The 22,213-nt window shown below is 41.2% G+C and overlaps 1 protein-coding gene across 5 annotated transcripts in view; it reads left to right on the forward strand.

Moving 5' to 3' along the window:
* Positions 1–22,213, forward strand: part of LOC137320980 (casein kinase I) — a 233,028-nt gene that overhangs the window by 40,131 nt on the left and 170,684 nt on the right. For all 5 annotated transcript variants that reach the window (XM_067983040.1, XM_067983042.1, XM_067983043.1 and 2 more), the window contains exons 3-4: positions 9,858–9,898; positions 12,923–12,992. In XM_067983040.1, coding sequence (XP_067839141.1) covers positions 9,858–9,898; positions 12,923–12,992 — 111 coding nt within the window. The remainder of the gene's footprint in view (positions 1–9,857; positions 9,899–12,922; positions 12,993–22,213) is intronic.

Genomic DNA, 22,213 nt, shown 5'->3' on the forward strand with positions numbered 1-22,213 from the left:
TGGGGCGGGGGGGGGGGGGGGGCGGGGGGCGGGGGGGGGGGGGGCGGGGGGGCGGGGGGGGCGGGGGGGGGGCAGGTCCGGTGGACGTCCTTGTGGGCCTGCTCCTGGGCCTGTCCAAGGTGGCTATCCACAGGTCCAGGTTAGATGTGGTCCATGTGGGGCGGTCGCTTCGGACTGTCTGCCTTTCTTCCGCAGAATTCTCTGCACCTGGGTGGCCCTGGAGAGGGAGCACGCGGTGTCTGCTGGTACGCTTGAAGCTTTCTGTGACTGGTGGGCACCGCAGGGGCTAGAGTGCATCCTGGACCGATATAAGAAAATTATAATTTGACACTTATTTTGTGTTTTTTTGGTTTACTAAAAGAAAAAACAAGAAAGCAGGTAACCATAGACCAGTTAACCTAACACCTGTCATTGGGAAAATGCTAGAATCCATTGTTAAGGAAGCAGTCGCAGGACATTTGGACACTCATAATACAATCAAGGAGAGTCAACATGGTTTTATGAACGGGAAATCATGTCTGACAAATTTATTAGAGTTCTTTGAGGAAGTAATGGGCAGGGTGGATAAAGGGGAACCAATGGATGCAGTATATTTGGATTTCCAAAAGGCATTCGATAAGGTGCCACTTAAAAGATTACTGCACAAGAGCAGAGCTCATGGTGTTGCGGGTAATATACTGGCATGGACAGAGGATTGGCTAACTAACAGAAAATAAAGAGTCGGGATAAAAGGGTCATTTTCAAAATGGCAATCTGTAACTAGTGAGGTGCCGCAGGGATCAGTGCTGGGGCCTCAACTATTTACAATATATATCAATGACTTGGATGAAGGAACAGAGTGTCTTGTGGCCAAATTTGCTGATGATACAAAGATAGGTGGAAAAGCAAGTTGCGATGAGGACATAAAGTGTCTGCAAAGGGATATTGACAGGTTAAGCGAATGGGCAAAAATTTGGCAGATGGAATATAATGTCGGAAAATGTGAAGTCATCCACTTTAGGAGGAAAAATAAAAAAGCAAAATATTATTTGAATGGAGAAATACTACAAAATGCTGTGGTACAGAGGGATCTGGGTGTACATGAAACACAAAAAGTCAACATACAAGTGCAGCAGGTAATCCGGAAAGCAAACGGAATATTCGCCTTTATTTCTAGGGGGATGGAGTATATAAGCAGGGAAGTCATGCTACAACTGTACAGGGTGCTGGTGAGACCACAGCTGGAGTACTGCGTACAGTTCTGGTGCCCTTATTTAAGGAAGGACATACTTACATTGGAGGCAGTTCAGAGAAGGTTCACTAGGTTGATTCCGGGTATGGAAGGGTTGTCTTATGAGGAAAGATTGAACAGGTTGGGTCTATACTCATTGGAGTTTAGAAGAATGAGAGGAGATCTTATTGAAACATACAAGATTCTGAGGGGACTCGATAGGATAGATGCTGAGAGGATGTTACCCCTCATGGGGGAATCTAAAACTAGGGGGCATAGTCTCAGAATAAGGGGTCGCCCATTTAAGACGGAAATAAGGAGGAATTTCTTCTCCCAGAGGGTTGTGAATCTTTGGAATTCTTTACCCCAAAAAGCTGTGGAGGCTGAGTCATTGAATACATTCAAGGCTGAGTTAGACATGTTTTTGATCAGCAAGGGAGTCAAAGGATATGGGGAAAAGGCAGGAAAGTGGAGTTGAGGTAAAAATCAGATCAGCCATGATCTCTTTAAATGGCGGAGTAGGCTCGAGGGGCCGAATGACCTACTCCTGCTCCTATCTCTTATGGTCTTATGGACATGCACTCCAAGGTGCCTCTGTTCCTCTATACCTCTCAGTATCCTCCCATTTATTGTGTATTCCCTTGCCTTGTTTGCCCTTCCCAAATGCACTACGTCACACTTCTCTGGATTGAATTCCATTTGCCACTTTTCTGCCCACATGACCAGTTCATTGATATCTTCCTGCAGTCTATGGCTTTCCTCCTCACTATCAATCACACGGCCAATTTTTGTATCATCTGCAAACTTCTTGATCAAGCCCCCCCACATTCAAGTCCAAATCATTAATGTATACCACAAAAAGCAAGGGACCTAGTACTGAGTCTTGCGGGACCCCAATGGAAACAGCCTTCCAGTCGCAAAAACACTCGTCAACCATTACCTTTTGCTTCCTGCCACTGAGCCAATTCTGGATCCAACTTGCCACTTTCCCTTGGATCCCATGGGCTTTCACTTTTTTGACCAGTCTACCATGTGGGACCTTGTCAAAAGCCTTGCTAAACTCCATGTACACTATATCAAACACATTACCTTCATCGACTCTCCTTGTTACCTCAAAAAATTCAATCAAGTCAGTCAGACACGACCTTCCCTTAACAAATCTATGCTGACTGTCCTTTCTAAATGATGATTTATGCTGTCCCTCAGAATCGATTCCAATAATTTGCTCACCACCGAGGTTAGACTGACTGGCCTATAATTACTCTCTCTATCTCTTTCTCCCTTCTAGGCAAGTGTGGCCACTTAGGCTGACGATCACCCTGCCATGCCTTCTTTCATGCAGTATCATGTAAATTTTGACATGCTACTGTGATTGGGGGGCTTCTGAACAACCATTCAGTTAGTCAGGCTTTCACATGTATCTGTCATCGGGCTTGCTGTCGTCATCTATTTTGGGAGTTAGAGATTCCACCTGCATTAATCATCTGCCCATAGTGGGGTATGTGCACAAATATCCAGAAATGCAGGTGCGAAGATACTGGCAGGCAAGCAAAAAACACGTTTGATGCAGCTTGACCTACCTAGCAATCCTGTGCTGTCCTCTATCTCCTTGGAAAAGCTCTTGTATGTGAGCATTTCTCATTGGGAAATTCATTGGTGGCACAAATGCAGCTGGAATAAAAGCAGCAGGGCAATTACCATCTGGGAGCAAACATTGAGCAATTCATAACATTGTGAAAACCATTTGATTCAATTGCTGCCTTTTATCTGTCAGTCTCCTTTTCACTTCGCTCAGACTGATGGAGCTACAGCCTTGGAGCCATCAGCAGAGACCGAAGCCTACAAGGTAAGTCATTGAGGGCCAGATCGGAGTAAGAGGAGGTGCGACAAGGCCGCCTCTCTATGCTGAGGGAACCCAAGACTGTTATTGCCGCTTCCCACTTTCCACATGGCAGCCCCGGGAAGTGGCGGTGAGCGGGGCGGACAGGAAGGAAATCCTCCTGGAACCTCAACCCTGCACCCTTGCTGGTAATTGCATGGAGCAGGTGGGGAAGAAATGGCAGTCGTGGTAGGGGGAGGGAAATTCTTGTCAGGCTTGTGAGGTGCCAGTTGGCCTCATCACCCGTGTTTTCCGCTGTGATCCCACTTGATTTCAGATGGGTTCACTGAGATGAATCCTAGCCCAAATCTGCCCTCCTTTTGTGTCTAAGACTGATTGATAGATTTTTGACTTACTTCCCCCCCCTCACTGTTATCTTTCCCCTTCCAAAGTCTGGATAGAATAGAAGAACATGATCCAAGACTGCAAAAGCTGGGGGGTTCTCATTCTGTGTAGTGGATGTGCTGAAGGAGATCCTCAGCTGACCTGAGGCCTTGCTAAGTCTGCACCATACAAATTGACTCTGGATACAGACCACCAGAGACCACTAACAATTAAAACAGCAAAAAGTTGATTAATTTTAGGGAGTAATTCTATGAAGTGCCCACCAGTGATGGTACTTGCCCAGTGCATATGCTTACCAACAGAGTTATCTTTAACTGATTAGGTGCTGTGGAGAGGATGAATGTTCCAAATGATTTAGATGAAATGTCAATAATGATGTTGGACCGAAAAATATTTAAAATCATATAAAACCTAATATAGTAACAAGAAGTTTTTTTTTCAATGTTAAAATAAAAAAGGATAATTTGTTATGAGGATTTCAATAAAGTGTAAAAGTGGGCATGTGAAATTTTCAGGCTGTCACGAACATGAATGGAGGGGAAGGGGAAGAGACCCAACAGTACAATTACAGATTGACACATTGTGTCTTTCCAAACGTGGGAGAGCATTTTAAACAATATAACATGAGGACGAAATACCAGAAATGAAAAGAGGGTTGCTGGAGGTGGTGGTGGTGGTGGCAGTAATTTGAGGTGATGAATTTAGGGTATTGCACAAGAAGTGTATTATACAACACTTAAGCATATTGGTTTCAGTGTGACCTTTTTTTGTGTATATTGTATATTTATACCACTACTACTAAATTCCCATCCGTCTGCTCAGCAGCGACGATGGGGCGGAATATGTATTGCTACGAATAGTAAAATAAGCCAAGTGTCAATACTATAAATACTTTACATTAGTCACATCCCACAGTTAATGTGACTTGTTTTTCCACTGTTTGTTTTACTTTCTGATGTCAGTGGGATCAATTGCAGCTGTTTAAACCTGGAAGGTGGTATGAAAGGAACAGTTTTAACTCAAAATTACTTAATTTTTGAGCTCGTGACTAATTCTTAAATTGTTTAAGTAACTTCCACTTATTCTTACGTAAAGGAAGCTTCACAACACTTTCCCTCTGTTTTAAATCACTTGCATTTAATCTTGATTCTATGGCCCCTCAGTCTTGACCCCTCATCTACTTGAAACAGTCTGCTTCTATTTACCTTGTCCCATCCTTTCATAATTTTAAACATTTCTGTCAAAGTTTGATACATATTAATTACTTGGCCTTGGGTATAGGAGGCAAAATTTCAAAGTTTGCAGATGACACAAAACTTGGAAATGTAATAAACAGTGAAGACAATAGCCACAGACTTCAGGAAGACATACAGACTGGTGAAATGGGCAGACACATGGCAGATGAAATTTAATGCAGAAAAGTGTGAAGTGATCCATTTTGGAAGGAAGAATGAGGAGAGGCAACTAAATGGTACAATTCTAAAGGGGGTGCAGGAACAGAGAGACCTGGGGGTATATGTGTGCAAATCTTTGAAGGTGGCAAGATGAGTTGACAAGGCTGTTAAAAAATCGTATGGGACCCTGGGCTTTATTAATAGAGGCATAGAGTACAAAAGCAAGGAAGTTATATTAAACCTTTATAGATCACTGGTTAGTCCTCAGCTGGAGTATTGTGTTCAATTCTGGGCACCACACTTAATGAAGGATGTGAAGGCCTTAGAGAAGGTGCAGAAGAGATTTACTAGAATGGTACCAGGGATGAGGGTCTTCAGTTCTGCGGAGACTGGAGTAGCTGGGATTGTTGTCTTCAGAGCAGAGAAGGTTACTGGCAGATTTAATGGAGGTGTTCAAAATTATGAAGGATTTTGATGAGAAGATAGGGAGAAACTGTTTCCACTGGCAGGAGGGTTGATAACCAGAGAACACAGATTTAAGATCATTGGCAAAAGAACCAAGGGGAGATGAGGAGAATTTTTTTTAGGTAGCGAATTGTTATGATCTGGACTGCGCTGCCTGAAAGGATGGTGGAAGCAGATTCAATAGTAACTTTCAATAGGGAATTAGATATACACTTGAAAAGGTAAAATTTGCAGGGCAATGGGGGAAGAAACAGGACAGTGGGACTAATTGGATGGCTCTTTCAAAGAGCAGGCACAGACACGATAGGCTGAATGGCCTCCTTCTTCTGTGCTGTAAGTTTCTATGATTCTATATTGCCCCGTAATCTGTGTTCTTATGGAAAAAGCCTGAATTTTTCAAATCTATCTTTGTATTTGTATTTCTTCACACCAGACAACATCCTAGAATCCTCAAATCTGCAGTGTACCCTTTCCAAAGCCTCAATATCCTTCCTATCGTATGAAGCCCAGTATTGCATGCAGAACTCTAACTGAGGTTTTATTAAGACTTTACGTAGGCTTATCATTACCTCCTAATCTTCATATTCTATACCTATTGTGAGAAAACCTAGAATACCATTTGCATTTTTTTTACAGCCTTATCAACCTGAGGTGCTGCCTTTAATGTTCTGTGACCTTGTATCTCAAAAGCCCTCTGTGTTCCACAGCAAGCCTATTTAGCATATAAATATTGCTGTTATTTTTTTTACCAGAATGTATTTCCTGACATTTACTGACACCGAATTCCATCTTCTGCTTTTTCGGCCATTCCCCCAATCTATCAATCTCCCATTGCAGCTTCATTTGGTCTTCCAAAAATTTATCTCTACCTCCTATTTTGTTATCTACAAATTTTGACACCAATCCCTCCTAGGCCTGTATCAGTGACTTGAGTATACACAGTGATCAGAAATGGCTCCAGAAATGAATCTTGTGGGACACCACTACCCACTTCCAGCCGCTCTGGAAAAACTGCTAACTCTACTGTTACTCCCTTGTAACAAATGTTCAATCCAGTTTGCTATCCTCCCCCCAATTCCATACCCCTTAATCTCCTCTATGAATCTTCTGTGTGGTACCTTGTCTAAGGCTTTCCTAAAGTCCATGTATGTTACATCCACTTAATTTTCCCCATCTACCGTGTCTGTTACCTCCTAAAGAATTCTGAGATTTGTCAAACGTGATCATTTGTTTTGAAATCTGTGCAGTTTACTTCCAGCTAATTTCTCTTTATCTAGGTAGTGATAATTTCATCCTTAATTGAAGACTCTCAAAATTTCCCTAACACAGATGTTAAGCTAATTGGCCTGTAATTACCCAGATTAATGCTGTCTCCATTTGTAAAAATGGGTATGACATTGCCCATTCTTCAGCCCTCTGGCACACATCCATGCTCGATAAAGCCCTGAATTACAATTTCTCAGGCTTCAGAAATTTCCTCCCTTGTCTACTTCAGGATCCTAGGATATAACTTGTCTTTCTTTAGCCTAAATAACTTATCCAAAACTTTCCTTTTATCTCTCATAACATTGCTCATCTCACTCTCAACCACTTCAGGTTTCACCTCTCCTCTGATATCCTTCTCTTTAGTAAAGACTGATGTGAAGTAATTATTAATTTCTTCCACCATTTTTTGATCATTTGATCTACAAATTGATAGCCCTCTCCTCTCTTGGGTCCCAGTTTGCTTATACCAATGTGTTTTTACTGACATACTTGAAAAATGCTTTGCTGTCCCTTTTTGATATTTTTTAACTTTCTTCTTCATACTCCACCTTAGCTTTCCTTATCCTGCTTTTAACCTCTTGCATTTTAACATTTTCCTTTTGTTTTCTTCATTATTATTCTTATAGTTCTTACAGCCCTCTTCGATTTTACCAGTCAGTATGATATGCCCCTTACCCAGCACCTGGAGGCAACAAAGCATCTGGGACAGTCTGCCTGAACTGCATAAGATTGTATCAGCCCCTCTAATTACTGAACCCCTATCACTACTGCATTTCTAACTGTTAATCTAGTCCCCCTTGAGTTTGTTGGTGTGGTTGATAGTTATTTAATGGCCCTGCCCAGAGTTTTCTTTGTCCCCATAGGAAGCTGGATTTTCAAATCCCATTGAGAGCATAAGTTGCTCTGGGTGCTTTTTGTTGTAACCTTTCCTTCCAGCCTTTCCTCACCCCTCTTTCCTTCTCCACTGCCTGTTCCCTGTCTTTCATCGGTGTGATTACTCTCTCAAATGGTTGCCCCGAAAACATCCCTCACTTCCTGATGTCAGATTATCTCCATCTCCTTCACAAGTTGAGGTTTTGAGCTCGAGCAGTGTGAGTTTGGTGACACTTCCCACTGACGTGTTTACTCAAGTCAACACCTGGTGCTTAAAACTCTCTCATCTTGCAGGAAAGACACTTCACCGCCATTTTCATTTTTGGGTTCAGTTGGTTTGTTCTTGAAAGTTTATATTGTTTATGTATGATATCAGCTAGTCTATTTAAAATTTCTTTTCCCCTCTGCACCTAATTCACACCCTTTCCAAATTCTCATTTTAGAACTCCTTACTCTCGCTTTGCTGCCACCTTGTTCCATTATCAGCTCACTCTGCTCTCGGCCGAGAGATAGCTGCCCCATCACAATCATATTTGTTAAAACAGCAATATATCACAACTGAATTTTTTTTTAATACATTTTTTGACTTTGTCAGACACAGTAAGTTGGTTGTAGAACAGCTTGTTTGTTAAAGCAACAGATGATTGTAGGCCTATGATTTTGTTCATGAACAACATTTTTCAAAGACTATTTCTCTCTCCTTTTAATTGTTTCTCTACTTCTTTACGACTTTTTTTTGTCTCATGCCTGCTTGCTCACACTTTTTTCTCTTTCCCTCCCTCACTTTCTCTTATACATCTCTCCTTTTGCTCCATCATTGGTGGCCCTGCCTTCAGCTGTCTAGACCTCATGCCCTGGAATTCCCACCCTAAACACCTCTACCTCTCCAACTCTCCTCCTTTTAAGTTGCTCCTTAAAACTCTCCTCTTCAATCACATTTTTGGTCACCTCTCCTAATGCCTCCTTCTTTGGCTCAATGTCCATTTTTTTCCCTTGCCCCTCTGCGATATGCCTTGGGATGTTGTGTGTTAAAAATGCATTGTAAATGCAAATTGCTGTCTCTTGAGTGTCTGGTTGTCTCTCTCACTCGCTCTTCTTCTCACGCTAGCTGTCTCACATATGGTCATGCTCTCTCTTGCTTGCTCTGCCTTTCCTCTCTGTCAATTGCTTATGTTCTCTCTTGTTCTGTTTCTCCTCTCTCTTTCTCCTCTCTTCTCTTCTCCTTCCTCTCCCCCTCTTTCTCTGTCAGTGGATTTTCTCCTTACTGTCGCAACAAAAGGGTTGTTAATCCTTCAACAATAACTTCCGCTTGGTTCAGGCACGAGTGGTTATTAAACAACAAGCTTTAACATATTGACTCTCAACAGTACACAACTGTCTTAAGATTGCATTAAATGACAAGCAAGTAAATACAACCTGGTTCCCGTGGACCCAAGATGATCAGACTTGGCCTCCTTAGGCTACCTTTGGCTATGGACTTCCGACTGTCCTCTTGAGAGGTCTCGCTTTTGGGAGGAACAATGCCCTGTCTTTATACCGTTCGGCTGCTTTGCCCTGCACGTAAGCATCTCTGTCCATATCTCCTAGTTGTAAGTCATGCCACCATGCTGACGTCACGTTAGCAACTCAAGATGAGCTTTTTTACGTAATGTAACAAATGACCTCAACCTTCATCTCTGTTTTACAAGCTGTTTATTTCTCTGTAGGTCCTTGGTTACGACATCTCTTGTTTTGATGTAGACCACTGTCTGATGTTAGCATATCTTCATAATTCTTACTTGTGTAAGCAATTTTTCAATGTTTATTCTATGGAATGTTGGCCTCATCTTCCCAGCTGTCCTTGTTTTTACAGAGATGCTGGACCAACGCCCCCCTCAACATCGCCCTCTTGCTAAATGTCTGGGACGCTATGCGAGATGGGATACTTGACTGTTCCTAGTTTTAAATCATATTCTTACACTCTCTTTCTTTCTCTTTGTCTCTCTCTCTCTTTCTTTCTCTCTCTCTTTCATTGTCTGTGTTTCTTCCTCTACTCGTCGCTGACTGGGGCGTTTGCCTTCTGTTCTTATCTGACCACCCTTCTAAGGAGAGTATGCTGGAAACATTTATAAAGGTTTTTCTTTCTCTTGTATGGATCAGCTTGGAGGAGCAACGGAGAAGTTAAAGTTTAATTTTCCATTGGTTTCGTTAGAGGCTTGTACTCTTTTTTTCCAAATCTACTAACCGATCTTAAATATATCTTATTTATCTGATTTAGTCATTATTTTGCAGGCATCCTTTTAAAATAGGTTTAGTTGTGTGGCAGGAACTTTAAAGAGTGTGCAGTTTTTGATTTATGGGCAAAATTATTGTGTTCACAATACTGGTCAAATCACCAACAAAATATTAGAGATGTCTAATTGTTTTTCTTTTTTTTTCCTTCAAGGTAAAAACTTGTACACAAATGAATATGTGGCAATTAAACTGGTAAGTCAGTAATTATTGTTACTGTTCTTTGGGAAGTGTTCTTTAGCTGCTGTTGTGAATACACCCATAGTAATTCCTATTTGACCATTAGATTTCTTCTAACAATGTGCACTAGCATTTGTGATGATTATGCCTAAAAGGAAAAATGTTAACATTTAGTATACAGTATTCAAGATGTTGAGATAAAATGTCAGTGGAATCATCAAGGATTTTGCTTCAATATTTATTCTTCATGTTTGAAGGGAAGCATTAATATGGGATGGGGTCGTAGTTTTAATATGAAAGTGGTTTTTTCTCACCCTCGAAGCGCTGTATTCTGAAAACTTGTGTAGAGGCATGAGATCTGCTTCCCTTCTGTTTCATATTAAGTCTCTAAACAGTTGGTAGCCATTCTACGGATGTTACCAATGAAGATAGTCAAGGAGCAGTTTCACTGGAACTCATGCGTATTGGTTTCCAGCATCCTAACAGATGCTGGATGAACCAGGGGTCACGGTCTCAGGATACGGGCTATGCCATTTAGAACAGAGATGAGGAGAAATTTCTTCGCTCAGAGGGTGGTGAACCTGTGGAATTCTCTACCACAGAAGGCAGTGGAGGCCAAGTCATTAGATGTATTCAAGAAGGAGCTAGATATATTTCTTAATGCTAAAGGGATCAAGGGATATGGGGAAAAAGCAGGAACAGGGTACTGAGTTAGACGATCAGCCATGATCATTTTGAATGGTGGAGTAGGCCCGAAGGGCCGAATGGCCTACTCTTGCTCCTATTTTCTATGTTTCTATGGAGAAATCAAAGCTGGTAGATTCAGTAATGTAGTGTGCCAAACCAATGTGCCCAATTGGACTGATTTACTGAGTTTTTGAACATGGGGAAAGTCTGGATGTCAGTGTCAGTGATGCTGTTTTCTGGTGGTCCTTATTGTTGACCCCTGAATGGAGCATCCCCACTGAAGTTGGTTTTCCTACAGGATGGGAAATATTATGTTATGATTTTCTTCTTCCAGAATACCTCACTGAGATGAGTGTCAAAATACGAGTATTTCCCCTACCTCATAGTAATGTCCCCATGTATCTGGAAAAGATACATTTTTCTTGCACTATTTCTTGACTGTTAACGATGGTTCACATTTAACATGGAATGGGCACTGCAGATACATGAGAAATGGTGAACTGATACTGCATGGTTGCTGGTGTACATCTACCATGACTTGTTGCAGCAAAGTTTGAAGTATTTGTTTCATTTAGTGAAAAATCAGATTGTATTTGATCAATTGGTTTGTTTGCTTGATTTACTTTTGTTCAGAAAAAAATTGTTTATTTTTCATAAGTTCACTGCAGAGTAATCATACCTTCCTGGATAGCTTCCATTGTTGTTTGTGATTTGTGATTTTTTTTTTATTAATTGGATATATGTATGAAGTATTACATGTTTGTCTTGGAACCTCTACATTTAAGAGTTAACAGACATGTTGGTTTTGTCAACTAATGGCTAAAAGCAAGGATCTGATGAGCACTGAAGTTTTTTTTTTCCAAAAAGATTGTAAGAGATTGAAAAGTCTCAGAAGTGAGCCCTGCCACACAGTGAATGAAGATTCAAACTAAGGCAGAAGAAGAGGCTGAATTTCCTGGGCAGTGACAAAGCTTCTGAATTCAAGAGTGTCTGTTAAATAATGCAATTAGATGCCTGACTTGATCTGTTACAGATTTTCTTATGTATGTTATCTTTAATATATTTTACGATTATAGTGTTTCATATTACTATTTATGTGTAAATCAAGATATTAGTTGCTTTTTGTCTGCAAATCTTTGGTCTGTGTGGTTATGTCAGCGATCTTGAATAGAATTTGGTAGTGTAGCGCAAGATTGATAAATCTAGGAAGTATGATTGGGATAATTGTTAGCCCCATTGGTTTGCACCTCTGCAAAGACAGTGTAGAGAAAGTATAACTCCCTGATTGTCATGGGAAAGTTATTCTTACAGGAACCACTATTAGACTGAGAAAACGGTTAAAAAAATCCAAAATTATAATATTAGCAATGAACCGAATCCAGCTTGATCGTGATTCAACTACCTGTACAGAATTTAGTCAGTAACTACTGTTTGTACCATCTTTTCTTCCTCCAGTCACACATATCTAAGATGAATGGGGTGAATAGCTAGAAGTGCTGAATCCATTAAAACTGAAAGTCTTATGCACTGTTAAATTATCTGCTTGTTAAGGGGAGTAGTTGGGAGTGCACATTTGCGAAGTAGTCAAATGGAATTTGATCTGTGATTGAACAACCCAACCTAACCAAGTAGGACAATATTGGCTGCTGGTATAAAATTTTAATTTGAAGTGTGCATTATGAATATTAGCAAGTATGTACAGCCTTAAATATTGTGCAGGGGTTGAGGTAACCTTGATACTAATACTTGTGCTGTATCCCGTGAAGTGCATGGAGCGGTTAGTCAGCTGAATATTGTGAACATGATGGTTGTAACCCAACTGTATCTCTTAAAGGAACATTGAGATGGTTAGAGTTAGGGTCAAATTTTGACTCAAGCTATGTATGGTTTTTCGATATTTTGCTATTACACTGCCACGTCAAAAAAGAAATGATTTGCATTTATATAGCGCCTTTCACAACCTCCGGACATCCCAAAGTGCTTCACAGCCAATGAGTTTGGCTGAGTGGAGACATAAAATTACTTTGCTATATCAAAGTAAAATTCAATACAATTTAATGCTTGGGCCCAGAATGGGGCCAAAACTTGGATATATCGAGTCAATTTGTTGATGTATGATGTGTCAAGATCTCTCTGTTACAATTCACTGCTTTGCTTGTGGCCAACTTTAAAATGTGGTAAACTGGGTAGCTGTTACTTCCATGGAGACTTTCTCTGCGTGAAATGTTATACGTGGTAATAGATACATTTCAATAAATGCTTTTAGTGACTGGTGCCAATTGGCTCCTCCCCACGTTTACTCTATTGTCCCTTTCTTGCATGTTTAAACAAAAGTATCTTTTTTTAATTTAGGAACCTATGAAGTCCAGAGCACCGCAACTTCACTTGGAATATAGGTTCTACAAGCAGCTGGGATCTGGAGGTAAATGTAGATTATAATACTCTAATTTTCACAAAATATTGCTAATTTGTTAATGAATGTTCATGAAGAGTCTTGGTGACATTTTATCTGTTGAAAATTGTGATGACTACTGTGTGTGATTTAATGAGAGGCAATTAGCAGTTTGTTTTCTTCTGACTTGTGCTCAAAGAGCATATTGCTTGTAGCAGAGTCAGAGTTGTCGTTCTTTTTATTAAAATAAAATGGTTCTTCACACAAACTGATATTAAAAGTTACAAATTGTTTTGTACGAGTGTGGTCTTTTTGTTTGGTTCCGTTCCATGAAATATTGCAGATCCAGTTTGACAACAGTTTAGAAAAAATAGTTTTAAAGGTGCATGTAATATAGTTCAGCCTCTGCAGTATAGCCCTCACCACTTATGGTTGGTGCTAACGTGATTTGCCCGCTATCCGCATTGGCAGTTTACATGATCAGAAAGTTCTGACACTAATTAAACCTTGACATGGACAAAAAAAAATTATTTCAAGAGAACCTGTGCATAATGCCATTGATACTTGACATAGAAAAAGCATACTCTGATTTAATCTGTACTGCTTGTTTGCCGTAACTGTCTTCTCTCAACGATTGCCTGCATAAGAACAGCAGAGGCAGTAGCAGTACTGGAGGAACTTGAACTCCACCGAAGCTTAGCAGAGGTAGCAAATGACAAACTAATACCAAAGATGAAAATTGTCTATTATAAAAAGATGGTTGGATTAGCTGTACCTGAACTGCTTGGTAATTTAAGAACGTAAGAAATAGGAGCAGGAGCAAGAGTAGGCCATACGGCCCCTCGAGCCTGCTCCGCCATTCAATAAGATCATGGCTGATCTTCGACCTCAACTCCACTTTCCTGCCCGATCCCCATATCCCTTGATTCCCCCAGAGTCCAAAAATCCATCAATCTCAGCCTTGAACATATTCAATGACTCAGCATCCACTGAGGTACAGAATTCCAAAGATTCACAACCCTCAGTGTGAAGAAATGCCTCTTTTCAGTCTTAAATGGCTGACCCCTTATCCTGAGACTTTGCCCCCCCTAGTTCAAGACTCTCCAGCCAGGGGAAACAACTTGTCAAGCCCTCTCAGAATCTTATTTGTTTCAATGAGATCATCTCTGATTCTTTGAAACTCCAGAGAGTATAGGCCCATTCTACTCAATCTCTTCTCATAGTATAATCCTCTCAGCCCAGGGATCAATCTAATGAACCTTCGTTGCACTGTCTCTAAGGCAAGCATATCCTTCCTTGGATAAGGAGACCAAAACTGTACGCAGTACTCCAGGTGAGGTCTCACCAAAGCCCTGTACAATTGTAGTAAGACTTCCTTCCTCTTATACTCCAACCCCCTTGCAATAAAGGCGAACATGCCATTTGCCGTCCTTATTTGCTGGCTGTACCTGCATGCTAACTTTTTGTGTTTCTTGTGTGAGGACACTCAAATCTCTCTAAACACCAACATTTATTAGTTTCTCACCATTTAAAAATATTCTGTTTTTCTATTCTTCCTACTAAAGTGAATAACCTCAAATTTCCCTACATTATACTCCATCTGCAACCTCCTTGCCCACTCACCTAACCTGTTGATATCCCTTTGCAGACTCTGTGTCCTCACAGCTTACTTGCCCACCTAGCCATGCATTGTCAGCAAATTTGGATATATTACACTCAGTTCCTTCATCTAAGTCATTGATATAGATTGTAAATAGCTGAGGCCCAAGCACTGATCCTTGCGACACTCCAATAGTTACATCCTGCCAACCTGAAAATGACCTGTTTATCCCTACTCTCTGTTTTCTGTCCGTTAACCAATCCTCTATCCATGCTAATATATTATCCCCAACCCCATGAGCCCTTATCTTGCATAACAACCTTTTATGTGGCACCCTATCGAATGCCTTTTGAAAATCCAAATATAGTACATCCATTGGTTCCCCTTTATCTACCCTGCTAGTTACATCCTCAAAAAACTCTAATAAATTTGTCAAACACAATTTCCCTTTCATAAAACCATGTTGACTCTGCCAAATCATATTATGATTTTCTAAGTGACCTATTTCCACTTCCTTAGTAATGAATTCCAGCATTTTCCCGACTACTGATGTCAGGCTAACTGGTTTATAGTTTCCTGTTTTCTCTCTTCCTCCTTTCTTCAATAGTGGTGTTACATTTGCTACCTGCGAATCCGCTGGGAACGTCCTAGAATCTAGGGAACTTAGGAAGTTCATAACCAATGCATCCACTTTCTCTGCAGCCACCTCTTTTAGAACTCTAGGATGTAGGGCATCAGGTCCAGGGGATTTATCGTCTCACTAATTTCTCCAATACTTTTTTTCTATTGATATTAATTACTTTAAGTTCCTCACTCGCATTAGTCCCTTGGTTCCCCTCTATTTCTTGTATGCTTTTTGTGTCTTCTACTGTGAAGACAGATACAAAATATTTGTTTAATGTCTCTGCCGTTTCTTTATTCCCCATTACAATTCCTCCTATCTCTGCCTCTAAGGGACCAACATTTACTTTTGCTACTTTCTTCCTTTTTACATCCTTGTAGAAGCTCTTACAATCTGTTTTTATATTTCTGGCTAGTTTACTTTCATATTCTATTATCTCCCTTTTTACAATTTTTTGGTCATCCTTTGCTGATTTCTAAAATGTTCCCAATCCTCAGACTTGCTACTCTTCTTCACAAAATTATAGGCCTCTTCTTTTAATCTAATACTGTCCTTAACTTCTTTAGTTAGTCACGGATGAATCACTTTTCCTGTGGCATTTTTATTTCTCAATGGAATGTATATTCGTTGAGAATATTGAAATATTTCTTTAAATGTTTACCATTGCTTATCTACTGTCATACCTTTTAATCTAATTTCCCAGTCTACCAGCCAACTCGCCCCTCATACCTATGTAATCGGCTTTATTTAAGTTTAAGCCTCTAGTTTCGATACTAAGTACGTCACTCTCAAACTCCATGTGAAATTCATCATATTATGATCACTCTTCCCCAGAGGATCCTTTGCTGTGAGATTACTAATTAACCCTGTCTCATTACACAATACAAGATCTAAAATAACCTTATCCCTGGTTGGTTCCATGATGTATTGTTCTAGGAAACTGTCTTGAATACATTCCATGAACTTGTCCTCCAGACTACCTTTGCCTATTTGATATGCCCAGTTTATATGAAGATTAAAGTCCCCTATGATTATTGCATTACCTTTGTTACAAGCTCCTATTATTTCTTGAGTAATACTATGTCCAACGCTATAGCTACTGTTAGGGGGCCTATAAACTACTCCCACCAATGTTTTCTGCCCATTGTTCTTTCTTAATTCCACCCATACTGATTTTACTTCCTAATCTTCTGAGCCAAAATCCTTTCTCACTACTGTCTTTATGTCATCCTTCATTATCAGGGCTGTAACCCCTCCTTTTCCATTCTGCCTGTCTTTTCGAAATGTCAAGTACCCTGGAATATTTAGTTCCCAACCTTGGTAACTTTGCAACCATGTCTCTGAAATGGCTATTAGATCAAACCCATTTATCTCCTTGTGCCACTAATTCGTCTATCTTGTTACGAATGCTTCGTGCATTCAGGTACTGAGCCTTTAATTTTGACTTTCTATCAATTTTCCCTGCTTTTACCTTATTTGCTGATGCACTGTTACCTTGAAACTCTGTCCCTTCCTGACCGTCTTTGGCACCCCATCCACCACCTTAAACATTCACTTTCTCCACCACCGGCACACCATGGCTGCAGTGCATACCATCTACCAGATGCACTGCAGCAATTCGCCAAGGCTTCTTTGACTGCACCTCCCAAACCTGCGACCTCTACCACCTAGAAGGACAAGGGTAGCAGACACATGGGAACACCACCATCTGCACGTTCCCCTCCAAATCAAACACCATCCCGACTTGGAAATATATTGCCATTCCTTCATCGTCGCTGGATCAAAATCCTGGAACTCTCTACCTAACAGCACTGTGGGAGAACCTTCACCACACGGACTGCAGCATTTCAAAGACAGCTTACCACCACCTTCTCGAGGGCAATTCGGGATGGGCAATAAATGCTGGCCTTGCCAGCGACGCCCACATCCCATGAATAAATTTTTAAAAGTCTTGACCCAAATCACTACACTGCTCTGTTGCCTTGACTTTTCTCTTTTGATTTTTCTAATTTTCCCCTGACCTGACCCCTTCTTCGCCCCCCAACCTTTTTTAGTTTAAAGCCCTGTCTGCAGCCCTAGTTATTCGATTTGTCAGGACACTGGTCCTAGCCTGGTTTAAGTGGAGCCCATCTCAACAGAACAGCTCCCTCTTTCCCCCAGTATTGGTGCCAGTGCCCCATGAATTGAAGCCCCTGCTTCCCACACCACTCTTTGAGCCATGTATTTAGCTCTCTGATCTGTTTGACCCGATGCAAATTTGAGCGTGGCTTAGGTAGTAATCCAGAGATTATTACCTTTTGAGGTTCTGCTTATTAATTTAGACCCTAGCTCCACAAACTGCTTCAGCAGAACCTCATTCTTCTACCTATGTCGTTGGTTCCTACATGGACCACGACAACTGGATCCTCCCCTTCATGCTCCAAGTTCTTCTCCAACTGTGAGGAGATATCCTTAACCCTGGCACCGGGCAGGCAACACAGCCTTCGGAACTCTCGGTCGTGGCTGCAGAGAACAGTATCTATCCCCCCGACTATACTATCCTCTACCACTACCACATTCCTTTTCATTCTTTCTTCCCCACCCCACCACCCCACCACCCCATTTGAATGGCCTCCTGTACCACTGTGCTGTGGTCAAATTGCCCATCCTCCCTGCAGTACATCTTCTGATCCACACAGGTAACAAGTACCTTGTACCTGTTGGACAAGGTCAAGGGCTGAGGCTCTTCCACCATTACACTGGGTCCCCATACCTGCCTAACTCGTAGTCACACCCTCCTGTCCCTGACCACTGACTAACTCTAAAGTACAACTTTACTTAGAAATACACCTTAACAAGGTGCAAACTACTTACTGAACACCTGCGTCTACCTGAAATAGATGGCGCGCTTAAAAAGCTGTAAGCAGCGATTTTGTAATTGACAATAATGGTAATGGAAATTGTATATCGCTATTTGCCCGATTTAAACATGCAGTTAATGGTGGGGACTGAATATGATTGAGCAAATAACATTACTGATTGGTCTAGGTTAATTGTGTGATGGTGTGGACGCATTGGATCTCAAAGTTAACCACAAAACACCACCAACCAGATCGCTAGGGGGATAAAATTTCTGTCAGTTTTTAGTAGCTATGATGGCTTTCCATTCCCCTGCCCCACGTATTCTGCCCACTCTGTTTGATTTATGCTCCTTCTTGAACCTGCTCTTGGGCTTTTGCTCCACCTCCTCTCCATCCCTCTCTCCTATTGAGGCCAGTGCTAAAGGCTCCAGCTGTGCTCCACACCTTCTCTTCCTTCCACTAAGGGCCTGCCTGGGTGCTCCAAATCCAGTCCCTTCTCCCTCACAGTAATTTTAGGAGTGGCCCTGCTCTTAGCATGTTCCTGTTTCACTTCTTATGTTGGGAGTATTGAGGAGTTCTGTTGTAGACCTGGAAGGAGAATTTTAAATGAGCATACAGGCCACCTCAACTTAGATTTGGGTAGATCAGCTGGTTTGCTGACCAATACTCCTACTGCTTGCAACAATTGGAACTGTGAAGCAGCAGGAGCAGTGCTCATAAAATCAGCTGATCTTCCAGTCCTGTGCTGACCATGCTTCATGTTAAACATGCACTGCCCTTTTACAACAGCAACGTAGTGCATCCCTGATTCAGAAACTTTCAAACCTTTTCTGGCACCCAAATACAAAGAGGCCAGCTTTCATCTTACCCGCTTCTCTCACGTCTGGATTTCAAATGCTGCCCCCCCCCCCCCCCCCCCCCCTCAACCTCCTCTGTCCCCACTTCAGCTTCACTCCTTATGACTTGCTGTGTGCTTTTACCTGCTCCAACTTTATGCCCCACCTTGTTCCCTCAGGTCACCCCTCTAAGGCATCAGCTCCCTCCCAGACCTATCTCCCATCACTATCTATGCTGTTGAGGTTTTTGAATGTGCCAGTGTTGGTTAGCTGTATGTCCCTGGCGCCATTGCTGCTTTCCAGACCTGAACCTGGTTTTCCCCTCCCAAAGCCCAACAGCTAATTTCTCTTATACCAGAAGGTGTTGTAACATATCCTTGACTGCCTCTGACTAACCAGCATGCATCCCTCCCTTCAACCAGGTTCATTTTGATTCTTATCTTGCTTAAGCCTTTTAAAAAGAAAATGCAAATTCAGTAAAGGAACTTTAATGTGCATATAGACATAAACATACAGAAAGGAGAGGAGACAGAAATAGAAACGCAGAAAGAATGAGCAAAAATTGGAGAGGGGGAGAGGCAGAAGGCAACCAAAGTGTGAAAGCAATCCAAAGACAAATTAAGATGCTTGGGAGTGAAACAGAATTAGGACTGGGAGACAGTTCATGGCAGAGGGGGACTATTTTTATTTTTGTGCATTTTTGAAGCCATGGGAAATCAATTAGTATGAAGTCTACATTTTAAACATTGACAAATTTCCTGTCTGATCAATACGTAACAACTATCATTTGGTGCAGAGAAAATCTGGAAATAGGAAGTGACTGGTAACATTTTTGGAAATTTTGGAGGTTGGCACATTGAAATTGTAGCAATAAATCATTGCTTTGTAAAATTTAGAATTTTACTGTACTATTTTGAGACTATGCTCAACAGCACATTAACTATCCAGGATTAAAGGATGTATAACAGATCCAGTTTGGTCCAAAGATTAGCTGTTAGATTTTTCTTACCCATTTATGGAAAGTGGACTGCATCAGAATTGACAATTAAATACAAACAAGCAGTCTTTATCTTTTCAGGTGAGTTTCACCACCTCATCCGGGCATTTTCAGTTGTCTGGCAGAAGGAATCCAGGCTTGATACCTGCGTCAACGACTTGCACAGAGCAAACTACTAACTTACTATTGGCAGCGCTATAATTGGTGGAATTGCTGCAGTAGAAATTAGGAACAAACTGCTTGAAAAAATACTGCAGGAGCAGACTCCAAATTGCTGTATCTTCGAGTTCTCTTAAAACTTCCTCCCTGTCACCACCCCAGAAAAACCCAAATACTTCAGAGTGAAATGAGAAATAATGAGCTTCCCTCTAGTAGTATTAATCAGGCAAACAATCATTTTTCCTATTATGAGAACTCTGGTGTTCTAACTACACACAAGGCACTCCCAGCTTCCACTGCTGCTCAAAGGTCTCTGTCGAGAATCTCTCTGCCTCTGGATGCTTTCCATCTGTTGGTTAACATGCTTATCCAATCGCGGATCAGACTGAGAAATGAAGCAGTTTCAAATGTTATGACATTAATTCTTCCTGTTGATTACATATTCTATCGGGTCAGTATTGGTTACATTATCTGTATTTACCGTAGATCTAAAAATACAAAATCTTGTTTATTTAAAAAAGTGAATGTGCATCAAATAAGGCAATCTTACAGATTGAGTAAGTAGCTGAAGTGATGTTGCACCCTCCCTCAACTGATGAATCAGTACCCCTTCATGTTGAACATTACGTGGAGGAAGTGCTGAGTGGGCAATCCTACTCTGCCTCCTTCTGAGGTCTCCATTTATAGATGTCAGTGTATAGCCAATTTAGTTCACTTCATGTGATATTAAGAAGCGGCTGAGTGCACTGGTAACATTCCAGTTTTAGTGCTCAAGACTGCTGCAGCAGAGCTAGCTGCCCCTCTCTTCTTTCCCCCCCCCCCCAGCCAAGTTGTTCTAGTACAGCTGTGACGATGGCAGCTATCAGACAATGTGGACGATTGCCCAGGTATGTCCGATCCACAAAAAACAGGATAAATCTAACTTGGCCAATTGCCAGCCTATTAGCCTCCTCACAATCATGGAAGGAATCATCAATTGTGTCAAGTGCACCTACTTACCAATAACCTGCTCGCTGATGCTCAGTTTAGGTTCTTCCATCTCTCTTTGAAACATAGGCAATGTAAATGCTGATGTGCTCTTTGCCACCTGTTCACCCAAAATTAAAATTAAAATCCATTTTAATGCAGTATGCTGGAGTCAAGGTTCCACACTCTACTTCACTTCGCTGCAGACCAGTACAAAGCAGCACTGCCAGATGCTTGGCATCAAATCACACAATGCTCTTAAGATACAGGTGGTACACGTCCCACGTAGATTAAAGAAAAAAAGAATAATGTTAGAGTAAAAGCTCTCAGTAAATTCCACTTGCTCCCTCCATTCCCCCTTAAAGTAGATGAACATCAACTTTACCAATCGATAGGCGGGCTCCCCTCGGCTCCCTCAACCATCTGCAGCTTTTGGCATTCTGCAGGAAAGCAGGAGGGGACTGTCTATTCTGAGAATAAAACTAAAAATCTATTGTAAGAAATGGTCTGCATCATGTTAGGGCAAAAGTCAAAGTGAGCAGCTGATAAAACTTTCTACACACTTGTGGAGATCAGGACTACGAAATAGGCGAGCTCTCTTCTCAGCTTGGAACTTCTAAACTGAGTTTGCCGGTGGGGAAAGTTGCTTAAACAAATCAGCGAGCAGAGAACTGAAGTGCAAATGACAGTTCAAGGACAGTATAGTAATTAAGTGTGAGAGTGAACTGAAGGATCTAGAAAAAAAAAAATCACCACAGACACAATGTAAAAATAACTGGCCTGCCTGAAAAGTGTTCCTTACCAGAACTATCTACCATTCGAAGAAATAAGCTGACAACCTGCCACGGCTTAAACCTCACAGATTTTTGAACTCGAAATGACATCTTACACACTCCCCTCCCACCACCCCAAAAATTGGTACACTTCTGATTGTCTGCAAAACCATTTTTTTTTATTAGATATAATAGCATGCTCGTAGTGGAGCATGAGGTGATGCATAAGAAAATTGTGCAGAAATGTAATAAAATTATGATCTCTTTATGCTGCTGAGATGAAACCAAAAAGGCAACACTCTGACGCAGTGAACAGATTAAATTCTCCTGACTATTCCTTGTAAACATGAACGTCATTAATGAAGCAAAAAAGACGTTTTTGACTAATATCAAAGAGATTAATAGTTCCACTTGAATTGTATAATGCATGTACTGAATTCATGATATTCTGGTACTTA

This window comes from Heptranchias perlo, chromosome 4, assembly GCF_035084215.1.
Source record: "Heptranchias perlo isolate sHepPer1 chromosome 4, sHepPer1.hap1, whole genome shotgun sequence".
NCBI classification, from domain to species: Eukaryota; Metazoa; Chordata; class Chondrichthyes; order Hexanchiformes; family Hexanchidae; genus Heptranchias; species Heptranchias perlo.